This window comes from Ambystoma mexicanum, chromosome 4p (genome assembly GCF_040938575.1).
Source record: "Ambystoma mexicanum isolate Mex_15411 chromosome 4p, UKY_AmexF1_1, whole genome shotgun sequence".
In the NCBI taxonomy this organism is placed as follows: domain Eukaryota; kingdom Metazoa; phylum Chordata; class Amphibia; order Caudata; family Ambystomatidae; genus Ambystoma; species Ambystoma mexicanum.
Genome location: NC_090927.1, coordinates 1,234,977,594 through 1,235,000,147, shown reverse-complemented (window position 1 = coordinate 1,235,000,147; position 22,554 = coordinate 1,234,977,594). Strand labels below are relative to the sequence as shown.

Genomic DNA, 22,554 nt, shown 5'->3' with positions numbered 1-22,554 from the left:
CCTGCCCGTGTTCTGAAGAACAGTGATTGTCTCTCATAGTAAACTTTCAGATTGGCCGGATAGTACAGAGCGTATTTCATGTTTGTCGCCACTAATTACTACTTTATAGCATCAAACGACTGTCTGGCTTTTTGCAATTAGTTAATATGGCTATCTTGACTCCCTGTCAGTCCAGGATTACCCTCCATCTCGCCACATGTAGGCTTGTGTTGCAGTAGTTGAGGGTTTTTGCCACGATTGCTGAGGGTGGGGTTCCAGGTGGCAGGGGCTTAGCTGAAACTCGCTGTGCTCGTTCAGTGGAGAAATTAGTCTGGTAGGCCCCACCATAGTCTTGAACCAGGACTCAAGGAAAAGCTCAGCCGCGGGGTCGTCCAATCTCTCAGGTAAGCCTGATTTTGGAAACAAAATATACCTCATCATTCAGGCATGAATGGCCACAAATGGCCTATGCCTGAATGATGATAAAACCGAAATTCTGCTCCTCGGTTCCAACACCAATCTAAAAAAACTCAGCTCCAACTACAAGGCATTCAACATTAATGGCAATACTATCACAGTCGCCAAAACAGTAAAAACCCTAGGCTTTCACCTCGACTCAGCCTTGTCCCTAAAAAAACAAGTAAACTCACTAGCATCCTCCACCGCCTACACATGCAAGTTAATCAGGGCAAGTAGAGCATTCCTCTCCCAAGCTAGTTGCATCATCATCGCCAATGCCCTTATACTATCCAAACTTGACTATTGTGATGCAGTGTACCTAGGAGCCAACAAATACATAACCGACAAACTTCAAACACTGCAAAACACACTCAGTACAGCCCTTAACCTACCCTCCAAGGAACACATCTCCAACAAAAGAAGAGAACACAAATGGCTCAAAATCTGTGACCGCATCTCACTCAAAACAGCATCACTCACTTTCAAATGCTTAAACAATGCAGCACCCCCCTACCTCGCAGCCAGAATAGTAAAAAGAACTTCCACCCGCCCCACCAGAATAATTAACTCTCACTGCCTTCAGGTACCCAAATTCAGACAGAAAAAAACGGGCGGCAGTAGCTTCCTGGTCATGGCTGCTCAACATTGGAATGCTCTATCACTCGACATCAGAACAGACCAATCCTACTATAGCTTTAGGCGAAAAACTCTCCTGGCTACGATCCAATGACCCCCTTGACTGAACCATGCCAACCTGATAGTATATATGTACATTCCTTAATTGACCCACTGTAATATAATTGTGTGTATATGTATATATATATATATATGGTGGTTATTTTCAAGTATGTCCTCTCACCAGTTTTTACGAAATGTAATGCTATGCTTTATACTCATCTGTATCTATCCTGCAACCAAGCTTTTATGTAAACTTACTTTCCTGTTCTCTGTTGCGCCCTGGTACCTTTGGGTTTTGCGCGCCATACTAAATAAACAAAACAATGCATGAAGGCTGATAATTGACTGTGGACAGTAGTTGGAACATCATCCATGGCTGACACTGTGGTTTTCACTTGATCCATCTGGCCTGAGATTTTATGGAGGTCTTGCCGCAAATGGGCCAACATCAATCCCAAGGGAGTCAGTTTTACTCTTCGGTGATGTCCTGGAGTTGTTAGCCTGCATGAAGTCATGCATGGATGGTATACCAGGCAGATCTTGGTTGTCCGGACTCGAGATCGTCATACTTCAAAACAGCCCGCAGGAGCCTCCCCCGACCTCTATAGGAACAGCAGGCTGCCTCCGAAGGGCTGTCTCCCAGTAAGGTATGCTGACAATGCTACCGCCACGCGTATTTGTTTAATTTGAACGAGATACTCTTAGCGCACTAGACGCGGTATCTCATGTCATTTATGTAGATATGTAAGAGCTTGAGCCCGAAAGCGCATACCTGCCACAATTAGCCCGGACAATCCCGATGCCAACTACAGCGCCATTGATGCACACGAGACTCCAGCCAATCCAAGATGGCCGCCCGTGTTGCTTAATTTCTTCGTGCCTCCCTGCACCTTCCATCTGAGGAGGCCAGCACCTCCCTGATTGGCTGTATCAGGGAAGATACCAGCCAACCCGACGCCGGGAGGCTTAAGCCGGCCCTTCCTGGAAAGGCCCTGAGGGTAAGGCCAACAACTGTCCAGAGACTGTCCCGAGCTGACCAGAGCCCAGGGCCATATCCCCTGTTCGTACCCCACAAGACTGTGAGGAATCTATGTCTGTCTAAACCTACTCCCTCAGCACTCTCAATATATCTAGCCACCCGGAACAGTTCCCTCCACTACCCTACCTGCACTAGCCATGCACACTAATCACTGTGTTGGTCTTGAATGCCACTTAGCATTTGCAACAGTGCCTAACCCCAGATGTACCTTTGCCTGTGTACTCTGCATCTTGGTGGACAACCACACCTTGCCTACTCCTCGTTGGTAACTCACATCTAGCTGTCCTTTGTTTATGCATTTCATTTAGTGCCATTCTGGCTCCCAGTGCTAAATTTGAATCTAGGCGTCCTTTGTCTATGCATTTGAATTATTTGAATTAGCCCAAACTAATGTTCATTAAGCCCCAGCCGATTTTGCACCTATTCTGTGCATTTCAGCCAAGTCTTATTCGCCCAACCTTAGAAATACTGTGCCAACTGATCATGTTTATTTATGCATTCTAACGTAATCGATCTGTGTCCACTCTGTATTGTATTCTAGCCAAGCCGAACTACCTTTCGGCGACTGTCCAGCTAAAAATCACATTTCAATCCCAGCGCCCCTGGCATCAGCCATCACTCTCTTTGATAGCATTAAAGGAAAATGGTAACCTTAGTATTACTGTTATGCACCTTGATACCTATCAGTTACCTACTAGCACCACTCTAAAATTTTAGCCCACCTATACCAACAAACCTTGACACTATGAGTCAACCTTCACATAATAGGGCTTGCACCATAGCACCCTATGCCTCTTTACCTTGTGACACCACTAAGAGAAATGTATGCCTCCGCGCTAGACTCCCTAAAATATACGAACCACTAAGAAGATCGCTCCCAAATTCTAACCGCAAAACTAACCTTAACATTAAATTGTCCCTGCCACTATCTACATGGGACACAAATATCCAGAACAACCACAAGTGTAAGTCGCGTGCTAATAACGCTGACAATTCTACCCCGGTCAAGGCATCTACCGTGGCTCCCCCCCCTTAAAGGGGCCCTTCTTAATGCAAGATCGCTTGTCACACATGCCATCGACATTGCCGATCTAATTACAGAGGGTAAGCTTGACTTTCTAGCCATTACGGAAACATGGCTCCATAGTGCAGCAGGAGCTGCTCTCATGCTAGCGATTCCCGATTTCTATACCATAGCCAGACAAGACCGTGACAGTACCCGAGGAGGTGGCATCGCCATAATCTCTAGAACATCTCTAGGCCTACGACTAGCCCCTGCCCATTTGTCACAATCGTGTGAAGCCCTCTCGGTCTAATTCGAAATAAATAATTCTCAAACTTTGACCATTCACCTAATATAGACCGCCTGGTCCACTTGGGACGTTTGAGGAGGACCTGCACAATTTACTCACCAACAACCTCAAACCATCCTCGCAATTACTCCTATTAGGGGACCTCAACCTTGGCTTTATGGACCAAACCAATAAACATGCCACAGACATAGCCAAAACAATTAAGGCACTAGGTCTTTCCCAAAAAGTTATTAAACCTACCCATCAAAAAGGAAGAATATTGGATTGGATAGGGGATTGCAATTGCACAGCCACCATTTCCTCAATCCTACCACTCTCCTGGACAGACCATTCACTGGTGTCCTTCGACCTATCAACTGCAACATTTACCCCACAGGTGCCCCCCAGCAGCGCCACCCTGTCTAACCAGAAACAAAAAAAGTATAACGGTAGAGAAAATTATCCCTGCTATCCTTCCCACCCTCAACTCTCTGCCAGAAAATCTTGACCCTAGTACTCTAGTTCAAGAATTCAACAACATCATGCTCTCCACCATGGACAGAATTGCCCCCCTTAAACTCAGACCTAGTAAACCTATGGCCCACATAAATAAATGGTTTACGCCTCAATTTAAAGACCTTCGCACACTAAAAAGAAAAAGTGAAACAAAATGGAGACTCTGCCCTTCCAGTGAGAATAAGACCAAATTATCCTCACTGTCCTCACTCTATAAGCAGGAAGTCTGCCAGGCCAAATGTAAATCGTATGATGAGCGTATTGCCAACTCAAACTCCAATATGAAAGAACTGTTCTCCATACTCAAATAACTTGAGTCGCCAATAGCAGAACCCTGACATTTGTACCAAGGACAAATCTTGGTGTTCAGACACCCAAAAAGCACTAGCCACTAAAATTGTCACCCTGCAAAATAAAATTCAACAAAAGAAGGGCTGAACCTACAGCACCCATTGAATAGTCCTGTAACAAATGTCCCACCACAGGCCTATAGAAACACGTTCAATTTCTCCAAAATGTCCGCCCTGGAAGTTGAAAAAATTATCCTGTCACTGAAGCCATCTAATTGCAAAGGTGACACCTGCCCAGCCCAACTAATAAAAGATGCTGCCAGAGAACTATCCCCATTCATCACCAAACTATTCAACGCCTCTTTTGACACAGGCACCGTCCCTGCTAACCTCAAACAATCTTGGGTGCTACCGCTCCTCAAGAAACAAACCCTAGACCCACTTATCCCTACCAACTACCGATCCATCACCACGGTCCCATTCCTACTCAAAATTCTAGATAAAGCCGCATACATTCAAATCCAAAAACACCTTGAACAGTTTAAACTCCTTGGTAATAGACAATCTGGCTTCCGCCCACTACATGGAACAGAAACAGCCCTTATTGATTTAAAGACTCAAATTGACGAGCTGAGGGACAAAGGGAAATCAGTACTTCTGCTCCTTCTTGATCTTTCAGCCGCGTTTGATCTGGACAACCACAATGTCCTCTGCCAACACCTTGACTCTGCTGCCCACTTCTCCCCGGAAGCTATTAAATGGATTAGGTCCTTCCTTAGCGAGAAAACAATGAGTCTTCTCTCCCTCGGCAGCAGCTGACCCTACCCCCATTCTCTGCGGGGTCCTGCGTCTCACCAACTATACATCTTCACCAAACCCTTGTTTGACGATCTAGACAATATGGGTGTCACCTACATTAACTACGCAGATGACACCCAGATTCTCCTCCCGCTTTCTGGGGATCACAGCAAAGACGCAGGGTTGGTGAACAAAGTATATCTTATCATCCAAGCATGGATGGCCACCCACGGCCTTTGCTTGAACAATGATAAGACTGAGTTGATAATTCTGGGTTCACAAGCTAATATCAAAAAACTAGGGCAGGAATTCTCCTCTTTCAACATTGATGGGAATACCATTAAAGTCTCTAAAGAGGTAAAAACCCTCGGCTTTTACCTAGACTCTACACTGTCTTTCGATAAACAGATCAAATCTCTGACCTCCTCCACGGCCTACATATGTAAGCTTCTTAGAGCGGGAAAGCCATTCCTCTCTGACGAGAGCTGCTTGATCCTGGCCAGAGCCTTAATACTTTCCAGAATCGACTACTGCAATGCTCTCTACAGTGGTGCTAATAAAACTACTATTCACAAGCTCCAAACCATACAAAATAATGCCTTAACAGCAGCCCTAGGCACAAACAAAAGAACCCACATTTCCTCCCTTAGACAACACCATAAATGGTTATCCACAGATAACAAAATACAGCTGAAGATGCTATCTCTGACACACAAAGCTCTCAACAACATGGCACCCATGTATCTGATTGCCAAACTCAAGAGAAGAATCACTCATAGACCTACTAGAACAGGCAATGCTAATTGTCTGACCATACCCAAATACAAACTTACAACCATTGGTGGTAATAGCTTCCCCGTAAAGGCAGCCAAATGTTGTAACTTACTGCCTCACGACCTGAGAGCTGCCCAACACTACTGTCATTTCTGAATTTTTTTAATAAAACATATCATCGCTATTGACCCCTAGCTGTGACCTGTAAGACTATGCCTGCTACTAGGACCTAACCTAGAGCCCTGAATGATACACAAAGGTGATTTGTGTATGTGTGCACCCCTGGCACACTGCTTGGCTCCCCTCTTGCATCAGTAAAGGGTCTTCCCTTCTGTATATATTGATACATCTGTATATATGTGTTTACTTTGACCTGCAAAATTCTGTATTTATGCTAAATTGTAACTTGTGTTTGTAACTATGTAAGCCTTGCATTTTCATTCTGCTGCGCCCTTTTACCTACAGGTTTGGTGCGCATAACAAATAAATAAACAAAAAAAAAAATAAACATTGCGTCCACCCCTTGGGATGCTACTCTTGGAGCAGATGAAGAAATGTAGGCCTCCATCCTGCTCTGCAGACTGTGCTTGCACAGTTTGTCTCTTGCCATTTTTCTTGTGGCGCTGTATGTGTAAGGGGCCCTCGGGCCTTTCAGGAAGTCCCCAACACCTGATTCTCTGCATGATGTGAAAGGGCTGTTTCATGGGAGCTTTCCTCCTCACCTCTGGCTTCACCACTAGGTGGGGCCCAAAAACTGGGGTCCTGGACTTGCGTCGTTAGTGGCGCACAATGTCCTCATGGATTCTGCTGCCACAACGTGTCATCCGGGCCGGGAGCATGTCGGCAGCTGCCCATCTTTTGCAGGCCTCCATCCCCAACCAGCACTATATCCCTCCACAGGCCGCGCACTTCAATCCCTAAGGAGGTGGGTGAAGCTGCCTACCCGTATGTTTTTCTGAACTCACCCGATTATGGCCCTTCCCACCCGAATGGTCTGCCGTCAGTCCTCCAGGGTCAATCCCTGTTACTGTGGCGATCTGGCCCACAGCTCTCTACCAGCACCAGGCTCGCCGCAGGTCACAAAAACCCCAGAGGGGATTGCTGCATGATCTCACTTGGTGTGGGGCTCTGTGGCCTCCCACTGCCACTTATGTCTGCTGCAGCCTCCGTTTGCACTGGTCTCCGTGGCTTGCAGACCTTCACATGCCTGCCCTCAGTGTCTGCGCTGATCATTCGGTGCCCTCGATGGAAGGAGCTCTATTCCTAGATTACTCGCTGTATATCGGCTTCTACCCACAAGTAGGCAACGCGGCTTCTAGGAAAACATTGTTTTTAAATTTTCAGGATATTTTACAGGGGACATGCAGAGCTCTGGTGACCATGACTACATTCCGCCGCCGCACTCTAGCTACCTGTTGCTTTCTTAAGGCCAAACATGTACTTTGTGCTGAATTCCCTGGAATAAAAGCAAGTATGATCCATGAAACTTGCTTGGCTGCCATCCTAGCATTTGTTTCGTTCTTTGATACTTTGCATTACTTTTCAGAAAGCAGTGAACTGGTTGTGCAAGTAAGCATTGATCACTTGCCGGTTGTAGTTAATGCTATACCTATAGGCCTCAAATCCCTATTGTTCTTATGTTTAATTCACCTTATATCTACATGGTTCAGGCTACTTTGGAAATGTCCATTTTTAACAACAGTTAGGAAACTCCGGGATAAGCCATTGAGGGAAAATGCCTGGTGGGGTTGTTAGGGACGCTTAGGAGATTTGTGTATTTGACCTGGCATTGCTACGTTTTACCAAAGTTTCCATAACAATCCATGCTGTGGTAATGTTCTTGAACAACATGCTAGGACATAAATTGGACCGGTTACTCAACACGTGTACAATTTCTTTTGGGTTATTATTGGGCTGAACTGAAGTCATTGGATGTTCTTTGTTTGTACGTATATATTTTCATGTTGCTGTAGAATCAGGCTGTATGCATGGACTTGTTTAAAAAATGTCGAAAGCAATTTTTGTATTGCTTTTTAAAATGTTTTTGGTCTTTTTTTTCTTTTTTTTGCAGGAGGAGCCAGATCTGATTAGTGCCATTTATGGTCGAGGCATAGCATATGGAAAGAAAGGACTACAAGTAAGTTTTAAATACATTTTATGCACTATGCCACAATCTTGACTAATATAATGGTTCACTCCTGTAAAGAGTTGTGTGCTTGCTAGTTTTAGGTCTCTGCTGGTAAAGACACCTTTATGGGTCCAAGATAAATAAGACTTACACCATTGAATAGTGAAATTATGCTTACCCACAACTCTTAGAATCTTCTTTTAAACAACTTTGCAATTCTATATGTAATCAAATATGAATCTGTAATGCTGTAAATATTGCCAGCATGTTTTCCATTCTTTAATTCACTAATGCTTTTGTTTACTTCCCAATTTATTGAAATTCCTTTGCATATGCAAGATAGTCCTAACTTGCATTCTTTGGTAGTATGTGGTGCCAGGAATGAGACGTGGACACAGAAAGCTCATAGTTTTGGCCAAAAACATTTCTTCAAAAGAAAGGGCTTGGGTGGGGTCAGGGTGGGGGTCAGAAAATGCCTTGCTATCCCTATTCTAGAAGGTGTTTCCCTACTGCAACCAAAACTAAAGGTCTCTCCGACGTCAAGATGTCCAAAGCAAAAATGTCCTGTGCCTGAAATACTATTGTGGCCTCACATTGTAAAAGTAGCTCTAAGGTGAAAAGGATAATGTCTCTGGCCTTGAAAGTGCACAAATGTTCAAGTTCAAAAGGAAAGGCATAACTCAAACACAAAATTTCCCAATGGATAAAGTTCGCAGTTCCAGGGGATTGCTCCCTTCCCCAGGTTTTCTCTTCAAGATATTTTAAACTCCTAAGGGTATGAGACTTGCTTGGAATTCTCTGATCAACAAAAACTTGTATACAAAAAAACGTGGCTTTTAATCTCGATTTCACAGGATACCTGGTATTACTCTCCTGTCAGGTTTCTTCTCCAACCTTTCCTCACAGCCTTGGCTTTGCCTTCTGTCTTCTCCTACCAGGACTTCCTCATGTGCTTCGATTAACACACTTGCAAATGTGTATATATCTTGCATTTATTCTGTTATTACTCCTTTTTAAATATTGTCTCATATTCACTTTAATGCGCTTCATTTATCTTTATTTATCTTTGGTAAGTTTGCCAAAGTGCCCCGGTGTCCCAGCTTCCCTCATGAGGACTCACCGGCTTTCTGTGGCGACTTTGGTTCTGAAGTGGCTCTCCGGCGTCCTGACCCCACTTCCCCGGCTCACTGACTTCGCTTCTCAGCTCCTGCCTGTCTGCTGTGTGCTTCTCCATATTCGGGTGGCCTGGATAATGCTGTCCGGTTCCCTCAAATGCCAGGAAGTATTCCTCTTTGTTCCTCTCTTGGCTTTTATGCAGAAGACTGGTTGCTGCAGACTTCTTTCTCTGGGCTTTCCCTTGAGTCGGTTGGCTCCACGGTCTTCCTTGCAGCACAGTAGTCCCTCGGCCAGCACTGAGAGGATGAGGCTTCACCAGGCAGCGTCTGCCACCTGTCAGCTGGTAATGTTTTTTAAAATGTCCCGCAGCCTATTATGCGCTTGCAACCACTAGAGCGCATCTGTGCTTCTCGCCTTTTTTGATCCTCTTTACCCCATCCAGCTTTCTCATCATAGTACTTTCACATGCATGGAAATGGTTGTCCGTTCTTAGTAGCTTATGCATACAACATTGGAAGGTATTCCCAGTAGGTTTCGTGGGTGGTTAATGTCAGGTCCCAGGTTAGGTAGGGGTACTTTGTAAATGAAATTAGATTATAGATTTAATTAATTTATTGTTTTAATCTGATTTTGGGTTGTTGATCTTAACTTCTGTTCATCAGAGTGCTAACTCCCCAAACCAACATGGTGGCAGTAGTGCCAGTTCCTGATTGGAAGTTTCATGAACCTCTGACCTTCCATACAATTCTAAACTGCCTTTCATTGTTCACCTTCAAGAAGGAAGGTCCTGTTTTGATTAAGTTCCTGCGTCAAGGCCTTTTGATGAGATTCTGGTGAAGTTTACAAAGATAAATATTGTTTCCTGAGAAGCTGGTCAACGTGGGACAAGCTCAGCTGATAATTTGGTGGGAGCGTCGATTTTTCTCAAGCTGGAGAAAAGTTGCTTTATTTTTATCACTTTATTCATGTTAGGTATTTATTTAGTTTAGGTATTTAGATTCGTTTCATTTTACTTCAAAAATCTGCTTGACTTTTATGACTCTGTGTAATTGACACGGTTTTGAATTTCTGACATTGTACTGAAGGAAGAAGCGTTTGGAATTTTAACTGCGCAGTTTTCTTAGATCAGTGCTTCAGAGCCTTCATTTTTGTTTCACGCATGCGCAAAGGAGAAGAGTCCTTGTTTTACTGCTGTGTCTCGTATCTGATCTGATTTCAAGTCTGTCAGTTTCAGTACGGTTGCGTGAATGAAGATTGCTTAAGGAAAATACCTGAGCCTAAGTTTTTGATGTTGTTTAACTTGAATTCATAAGGCTTTTAATTACGCTTGCGCGCCATTATATAAGGTGGCTTCTAAAAATATTCACTGTGCGCATGTGGAAAGTAAAGACACATTGATTTCATGAGCATAGCACATTTTTCTGAAGGATAAGGCAGCGCCTGAACTTGTCTATTGTGCGCATGTCAAAGGCAAAAGCAGTTGTTTTCGTTAGCATTGCGCATGTGCTCAAAAGGTAAACAGCATCTGAACTCATTTACAGTGCTTAAGTCAAAAGCAAAGCTTCGGATTCCATTAGCATTGCGCATGTGCTTCAAAGGTTGAACAGGATCTGAATTCATTCTTATTGTTCTTGTTTAAAGTTTTAAAATACCATCTGAACTCTTAATTGCGCATTTGTTACTAAAGTAAAAGGAACATCTGAACAGGAATACAATGTGCTTGAGAAAGGATGAAATGCAATTGAATGAATGAACACTCGAAAGTGATTTCCTCTTTAATTTAAGAAGATTGCACATTCTTGAACTCATTATTTTGAGCATTATTGGTTGAGGAACAAAATGCATTCTTAAATTCACATTGCCCTTCTGAAATTGAACATTGACTGTGCTAGATAAATTCTCAATGGGTCTTTGTGAAAAAGAAGTTAATTAATCTCCAAGGTTATTTCGGAGATTGGACAGGTATGGGTTTAGATATTAAATTATTTGATATTTAGAGATTGAGTTAATTTAATGCATGTCTTCATTATTTAATAAACATTAATGTCTCCTTCTACAGATTGCAGCCCACCAGAAGTAGGCGTCTGTCGTTTGTTATTTTCTCCACTTCCCCTTTTCCCTTGGGAGTGTTAGTTCTTCAACTGGGTTTAAGACAGTTGTTGATCAAACGTTCTTGAGAGATCTGTGGGGCTCAGCATCTCCTGCAGACGCAGACGTCAGGACCGGACAGATGAAAGGCCAAAAAATAGTCTGCCTGGTTTGTTGAGTCTCACAGATTTCATCATGGAACAGTTGGGAGAAGTAATCCAAGAACTGAGAGAAGAATTAAGAGTTTCTCATTTAGAGAATTCAAAATTACATAAAAAGGTGGAGGAGTTGGGAGTTAAGATGACTCGGATTCAAGAATCCATTGGGGAATCTAGAACCCAGAGAGTAGGGTATTCTGGGGAAGGATTGTCTTCGGAGTTGGGAGCCACAGGGAACAGTGAACAACAACCCCCAGTTCTGGAAAGAGCAGACGGGAGAGATGAAGATAGAGTAGGAAGACACATTTTGAGTCAGACATCAGTTCCTTTAGCGTCCCCAGAACGTTTTAGTGGAGATGTTAAAACATTTTCAACTTTTGTTACACAGTGTGAGTTACATTTCTTGTGTCGTCCTGAGAGTTTTAGAACTGACATGGCTAAAGTTGCATTTATGTTATCTTATTTAACTGGGGATGCATCATCTTGGGCAGTTCTTTTGGTTGCTCAAGAGAATCCAATTTTGAAAGATGTTGTTCTATTTAAAGAAGAGTTTCGAAAGATGTTTGGAAGAAGAATGATTTCACAAGAGTTAGATGGGGAACTGTTAGATTTAAAACAAGGAAATAAGGACTTAGTGAGTTATGTAACAGCTTTTAGAGCTCTAGTTTTGGAAACAGGGTGGCCAGAGGACAAGAGATCGTCCTTATTTTACAGAGGTTTAAGGGACGAATTTAAAGACGCTTTATCAACCATGGTTGATCGTCCCACTTCTTGTGATGCCTTAATTGACTTAGTTATGCGAATAGATTTTCGATTGGGAGAAAGAAGAAATGAACGTAGAAAGGGTTTTGGAGAGGTCAAGGTGGGTCAGCGTTTTGAAAAACCTAGAATGGAAGAAAGGAGTAAAGTCAGTGAACAGTCAGGCAAAATAAGAGGACCATTATCTAAAGAGGAGAAAGATAGGAGAAGAGCTAATCACTTGTGTTTATATTGTGGGCGTAGTGGTCATTTTCTAGGGAATTGTCCTTACACTCCCAAAAGAGGGCAGTCCAATGTTTCTCGATCTCAACAGGTGGCGAATACCCTTCAAGCGGCTGTACCTCATGTAACAATTAACGTATCCTTATTCTTGGATGATGTTTTAAAAGGATCAGGACCAGCCATGATTGATTCAGGGGCAACTGGTAATTTTATGGATTGGGGATTGGCTCGGTCTATGAAAATTCCATTAGTTGAAAAAATAGCAGTAGAGCAAGTAAGAGCAGTAGATGGTTCTCAGTTAACCTCGGGACCCATCACTCATGAAACTGTTCCTTTGTTTATGACACTGGTTAAAGATCACTCTGAGTATATTGTCTTTGAACTTATTGATGCTCCTCAGCTACAAATCATTTTGGGAATGCCTTGGTTGACTAATCATAATCCCACAATTGACTGGGGAAGAAGAATATTAGATTTTCGATCAGAAATTTGTAAGGAACATTGTTTCAATTGTAAGTATGAGATCAGAGATGAGAGTATTGAAAGTGGAAGAGTGGTGGCTTTAGCTCAAAATGGATTTGAAGAACATTCTATTGGAGCTGTGATGGGTTTTTTGCCTGAGTGTTATAAAGAGTTTACTTGTGTGTTTGATGAGGTTGAAGCAGGGGAGTTACCGCCACATCGATCATATGATTGCAAAATTGATTTAGAGGATGGAGCAATCTTACCTAGTAGTAGGGTGTATGCCTTGACCGAGAAGGAAAATGATTACTTGAAGGAATACATTGAGGAAAATCTCAATAAAGGGTTTATTAGACACTCACAATCTCCTGCAGCTTCACCATTGTTTTTTGTACCCAAGAAGGAAGGGAAGCTCAGAGCTTGCATTGATTATAGATCTTTGAATAAAGTCACTGTTAAGAATCGCTATCCTTTGCCATTGATTCCAGAAATGTTAAACCAAATTCAAGGAGCAACCATTTTTACTAAATTGGATTTGAGAGGAGCTTACCATTTGGTTAGGGTTAGGGAGGGAGACGAGTGGAAGACTGCTTTCAAAACACGTTTTGGTTTGTTTGAATACCTTGTGATGCCATTCGGATTATGTAATGCTCCAGCGGCTTTTCAATTCTTTATTAATGATGTTTTGAAAGAATTTCTAGATCTTTTTGTCGTAGTTTATATTGATGACATTTTGATTTTTTCACATAATTTGGAGCAACATTATCAACATGTAAGACAAGTTTTGAAGAAGTTACACGATCATCATCTTTTTGCTAGTCTTGATAAGAGTCAATTTCATACTGAAGTGGTGGAGTTTCTGGGTTTCGTGATTTCTCCTCAAGGGTTGGAAATGGATCAAAAAAAAGTCAGAGCAGTGAAAGATTGGCCGACTCCCACTAAGATCAAGGAAGTGCAAAGTTTTTTAGGTTTTGCTAATTTTTATAGGAGATTTATCAAAGATTTTTCATCCATTATTCCTCCTATCACTAGACTTTTAAAAAAAGGTGTACCTTTTCTTTGGAATCAAGAAACGGAAGAAGCTTTTAACACCTTGAAGAATAGATTTATTTCTGGTCCTATTCTTTTACACCCAGATCCAACACAACCATTCTTTGTAGAAGCAGACGCTTCTAATTTTGCAGTTGGAGCTATTTTATCTCAAAGGCATAAAGAAACTGGTCAGCTTCATCCAATAGCATTCTTCTCAAAGAAATTTTCTGCCGCAGAAAGTAACTATTCAATAATGGATAAGGAATTACTTGCAATAAAAGCTGCATTTCAAGAATGGCGACATTTTTTGATGGGTGCCAGAAATCCTGTCACGGTGCTTACTGATCACCGAAATTTACTTTTTCTTAAGTCAGCTAAGACTCTTACTCCCAGACAGTTACGTTGGTCATTATTTTTTGCGGATTTTGACTTTGTAGTGACATACAGACCTGGGAAATTAAATGGTAAAGCGGATGCTTTATCCAGACAATTTCCTGGTTGTGAAAAAGAATTGGAGTTAAGACCTGAACCTGTAATTCCTGAAGAACATTTTGTTTCAGCTAACTCTTCTAAAAAAGAAGATTTGCAGGAGTTAATTAAAATAAATCTGAATATTCAGAAGATGAAAGAATGGGCACAGTTGGATGTTAAAAGAACTATTAAAAATGGTTTACCTTATTTTGAGGATAAGTTGTATCTCCCGAGTGAGGACCTTAGAGAGAAAATTTTACAAGATTGTCATGATTCAGTTTTAGCTGGACATCCGGGTTTTCATAAGACTTTGGATTTAGTTCTACGGCATTTCTGGTGGGAAAGTATTAAGAAAGATGTCTTAAATTATGTAAAGACTTGTGAAGTCTGTGCTAAGTCAAAACATGAGACTGGAAAACCTGCTGGACTTCTTGAACCCTTGCCTATTCCTCCTCGGCCTTGGCATACAATTGGTTTAGATTTTATTGTAGATTTACCTAACGATAGAGGATTCTCCACAATTCTGGTAGTGGTAGATTGTTTCTCTAAAGAGAGTCATTTTATTCCCATGAAAGGAGGAGTTACAGCTTCAAGTCTAGCTAAAAAATTCATTCAAGAAATTGTACGATTGCATGGAGTTCCCAGTCAAGTTATTTCAGATAGGGGGTCTCAATTTGTGTCGAGATTTTGGAAGGAATTTTGTAGGAGATTGGGTTTGAAGATAAAATTAACATCAGGATATCACCCAGAGGCTAATGGTCAAGTAGAAAGAATCAATCAGGAATTAGAAAAATATTTAAGATGTTTTGTCGAAGGAGAGTTTGAGTGGGTGGATTTGTTGTGGACAGCGGAATTTGCATATAATAATTCTACTAAAACCTCTACTTCCATGTCACCTTTTTTTTGTGGAAGAGGTTATAATCCTCGGTTTCTATGTGAGAATGATGGAGTAAATGAGACATGTCCAGCTGTGAAAGATATAACTGAAATAATTCAGAAAGGTTGGGCTAAAGCAAAGGAAATGTTACAAAAAAGTAAGTCTGAGTATAAAAGATTTGCAGATTTTAAAAGAAAGAAAAGTCCAAGTTATGCTAAAGGTGATTTAGTCTGGTTATCAGCAAAAAATATTAAATTGAAAGGAAAAAATAAATTTTGTCCTAAGTTTTTGGGTCCTTTTGAGATTGAGGAAGTGATAGGACCAGTATCAGTCAAACTTAAATTGACTACTAATTTGAAAATTCATCCAGTATTTCATGTAAGTTTATTAAAACCAGTGTCAAAAGGAATCAGAATGAGACCAGTTCCTAAACCAATTGTTTTGGAAACTAATTCAGAAGAATTTGAGGTTAAAAGAATACTTGATTCTAGAAAAGTAAGGGGAAAGATTCAATATCTTATTGATTGGAAGGGGTTTGGTCCTGATGAAAGAAGTTGGGAGTCAGAATCTGATATTCATGCGGAAAGATTAGTATCTAAGTTTCACAGAAGAAATCCAAATAAACCTGGCCCTGAGGTCAGGGCTTAAGGAGGGGGTACTGTCAGGTCCCAGGTTAGGTAGGGGTACTTTGTAAATGAAATTAGATTATAGATTTAATTAATTTATTGTTTTAATCTGATTTTGGGTTGTTGATCTTAACTTCTGTTCATCAGAGTGCTAACTCCCCAAACCAACATGGTGGCAGTAGTGCCAGTTCCTGATTGGAAGTTTCATGAACCTCTGACCTTCCATACAATTCTAAACTGCCTTTCATTGTTCACCTTCAAGAAGGAAGGTCCTGTTTTGATTAAGTTCCTGCGTCAAGGCCTTTTGATGAGATTCTGGTGAAGTTTACAAAGATAAATATTGTTTCCTGAGAAGCTGGTCAACGTGGGACAAGCTCAGCTGATAATTTGGTGGGAGCGTCGATTTTTCTCAAGCTGGAGAAAAGTTGCTTTATTTTTATCACTTTATTCATGTTAGGTATTTATTTAGTTTAGGTATTTAGATTCGTTTCATTTTACTTCAAAAATCTGCTTGACTTTTATGACTCTGTGTAATTGACACGGTTTTGAATTTCTGACATTGTACTGAAGGAAGAAGCGTTTGGAATTTTAACTGCGCAGTTTTCTTAGATCAGTGCTTCAGAGCCTTCATTTTTGTTTCACGCATGCGCAAAGGAGAAGAGTCCTTGTTTTACTGCTGTGTCTCGTATCTGATCTGATTTCAAGTCTGTCAGTTTCAGTACGGTTGCGTGAATGAAGATTGCTTAAGGAAAATACCTGAGCCTAAGTTTTTGATGTTGTTTAACTTGAATTCATAAGGCTTTTAATTACGCTTGCGCGCCATTATATAAGGTGGCTTCTAAAAATATTCACTGTGCGCATGTGGAAAGTAAAGACACATTGATTTCATGAGCATAGCACATTTTTCTGAAGGATAAGGCAGCGCCTGAACTTGTCTATTGTGCGCATGTCAAAGGCAAAAGCAGTTGTTTTCGTTAGCATTGCGCATGTGCTCAAAAGGTAAACAGCATCTGAACTCATTTACAGTGCTTAAGTCAAAAGCAAAGCTTCGGATTCCATTAGCATTGCGCATGTGCTTCAAAGGTTGAACAGGATCTGAATTCATTCTTATTGTTCTTGTTTAAAGTTTTAAAATACCATCTGAACTCTTAATTGCGCATTTGTTACTAAAGTAAAAGGAACATCTGAACAGGAATACAATGTGCTTGAGAAAGGATGAAATGCAATTGAATGAATGAACACTCGAAAGTGATTTCCTCTTTAATTTAAGAAGATTGCACATTCTTGAACTCATTATTTTGAGCATTATTGGTTGAGGAACAAAATGCATTCTTAAATTCACATTGCCCTTCTGAAATTGAACATTGACTGTGCTAGATAAATTCTCAATGGGTCTTTGTGAAAAAGAAGTTAATTAATCTCCAAGGTTATTTCGGAGATTGGACAGGTATGGGTTTAGATATTAAATTATTTGATATTTAGAGATTGAGTTAATTTAATGCATGTCTTCATTATTTAATAAACATTAATGTCTCCTTCTACAGATTGCAGCCCACCAGAAGTAGGCGTCTGTCGTTTGTTATTTTCTCCACTTCCCCTTTTCCCTTGGGAGTGTTAGTTCTTCAACTGGGTTTAAGACAGTTGTTGATCAAACGTTCTTGAGAGATCTGTGGGGCTCAGCATCTCCTGCAGACGCAGACGTCAGGACCGGACAGTTAAAGGGAGTCATGACAATATGCCATTAAGGCATGGGGAATGGAATGGGTAGCGCAGAAAGGAAAACGGGGATACCATGTCTCATCCGATGGTGTTTCACCCCTCTAGGAATCACCCCTGACCCCCATGTGATCCTCCCTCAAATAGCCACCCACAGGGTCAGGATCAGGTAGCGGCTGCCGTCCCCTGGCCAGATGAGGAGAGGTTATCCCTGGGAAAGGAGTAATGACATAATCAGATTCATCACAGTAGTTCATTGTCTTCATTGGTATTTTCTCACTCTTTAAATTGATTTAATTGCAATTAGGTGTACAGCAGGTTTGTGGAACAGTCTAAAGTGTGAGGAGATGAGCAAAAACACGGGGCACACCTATGATTTAGCAAAAGAGTATTAGGATATTTTAGAGTAACCTTTATAGAGTTAGAGATCATTTGAGGTGCGGGGGAGAAAAGGCTCAACCTTGGCAACTAGGTTGGGAAAATGGAGGACAAAAAATGGTTGTTCCTAAAGATTTAGGAACTCCCGTCCCCTGCACACTGTCTGATATCTGCAAAGCAGATCAATAACTTTCGTGTTTTTTTGTTTTACTAAATTTCATAACACATAATTCAATAGACAGTTAAATAGGTGGAGCAGTCAAAATGAATAACAAGCTCACAAAATTTCTATAGACAACAAACATGATATTTATTGTACAATATCTCTGGGCCCGACGCGTTTCGAGTATAAACGCTTCTTCAGGGGCAAAAACATATTTCACAATTCAATTTCTAGAAAAAAGTAGAGAAGGGTACAACTTAGTATTTTGCATATAATTCAATTATTCATACAAACTTTCAAAACAAATCATAGATGTAGTTTGAATACTTGTCAAAAGATGTCTGGGATAGTACCTAGTAGCTCAGTTTAGTATAAGTCCAGTCAGATAAGTAGTATCTCTAATCAACACGAAAAGGATATATGATTTGTGGGATAATGACAAGTTAAACTATTTTAAAAAACTAAAAAATAAAAAATTATATACAATTTTGGCATAATCAATGCATGTAGGTAGTGTGCCACTTGCCAACTATGGAGTAGGCATAGTTGAAAAAACACATATACGATGTCCACGGATAGCGGGTGCTTTAGAAAGGTAGCGTGTGCATTCACACTAAGTAAGATATGTGAAAAGTCAATAGTATACTTAAGGTGCAAGTATAGGTAAAGATAACGGTAACGGAGTTCCATCAACACTTACATTGGTTTCCCAAAAGGATTCCGGCAAGCGGTACGTGGACTGAGCCAAAAAGGAACAAGCAGTTTGCGCTAGTACATAAATCTGTATGGAAGTAAAGGAAAAGGTAGGAGGAGGTGAGTAATAGTAAAAAAGTTCCAGGTCTCGAGTGTCAGTGGACCCATAGATCACTTACTAGATACAATGTCATGGCGAACCTCATCCCGAACAAAGAGGATGTTGTTCGTTCATGATTCTGTTCTTATGTACTGAAAGTGATACTGACGTGTGAATGAGCATGCGTGGTAGCAAAGCAGTCGCTACGCATGCGTTCGCAACAAGTTGAAGGTAATTGGTGCGCGTCATGTGTCTGACGACACGGTGTAACCGGCGTCAGAACAACATGAAAACAAAGAAAGGCGCGCATGCGCGAGACTCGTAAGCGGCTAAATGCCTGAAAATGGCTGTCTATTTTGTAGTAGGCAAGTAAGTGGCCCTGAGCCATGAAGAGTAATGAAAATTTAGAAAAGAAGAACGCGGACTAGGCGAAGTGGTTTTTGAAAGATAAGACGGATAAGTCAGACCGTCCTCTGCCAGTCAGTACCTCAGTCAGTACAGTGATATAATTCAACACAAATGATATTACAGGCATTGATATAATGTACATAAAGCACAATATGTTGTACAGTTTACCATCAGAATGATGGCATACATTGGGTAATAATATGGCATAGTTTTTCAAAAGGTGACTTCACAATCATTTGAGCACCCCAAACCAAAGAAGGGGGTGTTTACGATTTCAATACAATCCTGATTAGCATATATATTTCTTTGAAAAATTACATTTTAACCATATGCGCACATGTAAATACAATGAGACCACCTTGATGGATAGGTATTGACTTGTAAATAGAGTACATTTATAAAAAATGGGGATTTTAACCAAGATATGGTCAATATGAACTGATGTAACTAGAGTAGTTGGGGTGAAGGGTATGGTCCTCATAAATAGGGGCCAAGGTAGTAGTCCTCGTTCATGCCAAGAGGGGCAAGTGAATCAAGGCAGTGTATCCAATAGAGTTCTCTCTGGGATAGTAGTTTTTGTAAGTCCCCACCTCTGGGAAGTGGATGTATTACTTCGAGTATTACCATTGTCATTTGTGCCACTGTGTGTTGATGATCTCTGAAATGTCTATACACCAGGGATTTGGTATTTCTAGTGCAAATATTTGACTTGTGCTCAGTCCAACGTTCCTTGGCTTTCCTGGTAGATTTCCCTACGTAGTATTTCCCACAGGGACAACGCAGAGCATAAATAACGTTGTTTGAATCACAAGTTGCAAATTGTTTTAGTGGAATTTTCTTCCCAGTGTTTCCATGTCGAATATTGTCTCCTTTAATCACATTGGAACAATGTTGGCAATTTAGGCACGGATAAGTACCCTTTTTAGGTTTGGATACAAATATTTGGTTGTCTGTTTTTCGTTTTTCTGCTCTGATCAGACTGTCACAAAAGTTTTTGACCCTCTTGTACGCCAGCGTCGGGGGTTCCGGAAAAAGTTGGTTCAGTTGCGGGTCTGTTTTGATTATGTCCCAATTTTTGTGGATTATCCGTTTGACCTGAAAGCTCTGGCTAGAGTACTTTAATGAATGAATAAGGTTCCGGTTTTCATTTTTGATCTTTGGATCCAGTAGGTCTTCATGACTTTGTGCTTCTGTTCTGAGTATTGCTTTATTGATCAAATCTTCTGGAAAGTTTCTGTCTTTGAACCTTGATTTCATAATGGAATATTGGTCCTGTAGTCTGAAGTTATTCGCTTGACCCTGAGGAGTTGACTGTACGGTAAATTTTCTTTCAAGTGTTTGGGATGAAAGCTTTGAAAATGTAAGGTACTGTTCACATCAGTAGGTTTCCTGTATAACTGTGTTCTGAGTCCTGTGTTAGTTATTTCAATAGTGACATCCAAGAAATTTACATTAGGTTTACCAATGTCCATTGTGAACTGGATTCTCTCGTTGCATTTGTTAAGGTATTCCCAAAAGGTGTTGAGTTCATCCTCGGTGCCTCTCCAGATTCCAAAAATATTGTCGATATATCTATACCAACTTTTGATCTCGTCTTTCCACCTTGTTTCGTTTAGGACATGGGTATGCTCAAAAGAATACATGAAAATATTTGCATAGGAAGGTGCAACTGGTGACCCCATAGAGGTACCTGAAGTTTGTAGGAAGAATTGACCATTAAATCTGAAATAGTTATTAAAAAGGATGATGTTGATGAGTTCAATTGCCAATATTTTATGAATGTTGATTTCTTCAAGTTTTAGTAGGAACCATTCCAGTGCTTCAATGCCTTGGTTGTGCGGGATTGAGGTGTACAAACTGGTTACATCCATTGTGAACAATAACAAATTTGATTCATCCAATTCAAGGTTCTTCATGTTTTGTAAAAAATGAATGGTGTCCTTTAAGTAAGTTTCAGTTTTCTGTATCAGGGGTTGCAATGCAGTGTCGAGATATACTGCAAGGGGTGGAAAACAATGTTTGTACCAGCAACAACTGGTCTGAAGGGCAGATTCGTTTTGTTTTTATGAATTTTGGGAAGGCCGTAGAAGACTGGTGTCACCGGGTTATTGTTAGTCAGAAACTTTCTTGTGTTCTCAGAAATCCAATCTGACTCTTCTGCTCTGGAGATGGTTTTCTCAATGATTGCCTTGATATTAGTGATCGGGTCATGGTCTAATTTGAGGTAGGTATCTCGATCAGATAGTAATTTCAAACAGCCTTCATTGTACAGCACAGTGTCCATGATAACCAAGGCACCACCTTTATCAGCTTTTTTAATAGTAATACTATTGTCCTCTGCTATATCTTTAATGATTTTAAGCTGATGTTTCTTGATGTTTTGTTTGTTGGATTTACTGTATTTAAGGCATTTGAGTGCTCTAGTGGTTTTGGTTTTAAATAGATTTACTAGAGGATGGTTGATTTGAGGATGAAAGTGGCTTTTGTCTTTCAATTCAAGGTATAGACAATTATCTTTATCACTTGTTAATTGTTAGATTGTCAAAAAAGATTTTCAACTCCATTTTGCGAACTAGCTTGAAAAGATTAACTTCAAACAAACTCGTATTATTCGTTGGTATAAATGATATGCCCAAATTGAGGGTATTCAATTGAGATTGTGAGAGTAGTTTAGAAGAAAGGTTAACTATTATGGGATCCCTCAGTGTTTGTTCTTCTGGCGAGGTTTTCTTTTTCCCTCTTCTGGCTTTTCTCCTCCTCCTAAAAAACTTTCAGGGGTTGGTATTGGTGTTGTAGGTGGTGGGGCAATACTTTGACCCTCAGTGGGTTTTGGCACTGTGGTGCTACTCGTTGATGGAATTTCCTCTAATTCTCCACTGTTCACATCGCTACTATCGGTATTATTGTTAGTGGGTCGTGGTTTAGGTTGTCTTGGAGTGAAATTTGCTTGTTTACTATTATAGAATTCTTGCCAAGAGTAAACAGAATATCATGGGCGTAATCAAGAGTGTCCCGTTTAAATTTTCTTATTTTACGCTGTTCGATTTCTTTCTTATATTGTCCAATTTATTGTTGGTATCCTCCAGTATGGTTTGTAGTTCTGTTGCTGTTTTGAGTTTTGATAATTGAGAAGAGACCTCTTTGATTTCTTGATTGACCTGAGTCAGAGACTTTGATAATTCCTCAATTGTAAGTAGAATGAGGTCAACCGAGCATTTGTTCAATATTTGCTCCCAGCGTTTCACAAATTCAAGGTCATCTTTACAGAGCGTTGGTCGAAGGTATATCCAAAGTCCTCTTGGTATTCTTTTGGATTTAAAGTATTGTGCCAG

At 40.8% G+C, this 22,554-nt stretch overlaps 1 protein-coding gene across 5 annotated transcripts in view; it reads left to right on the top strand.

Moving 5' to 3' along the window:
* TTC13 (tetratricopeptide repeat domain 13) overlaps window positions 1-22,554 on the top strand; it is a 1,871,796-nt gene that overhangs the window by 561,288 nt on the left and 1,287,954 nt on the right. For all 5 annotated transcript variants that reach the window (XM_069606893.1, XM_069606895.1, XM_069606894.1 and 2 more), the window contains exon 5: window positions 7,897-7,962. In XM_069606893.1, the coding sequence (XP_069462994.1) occupies window positions 7,897-7,962 (66 nt within the window). The remainder of the gene's footprint in view (window positions 1-7,896; window positions 7,963-22,554) is intronic.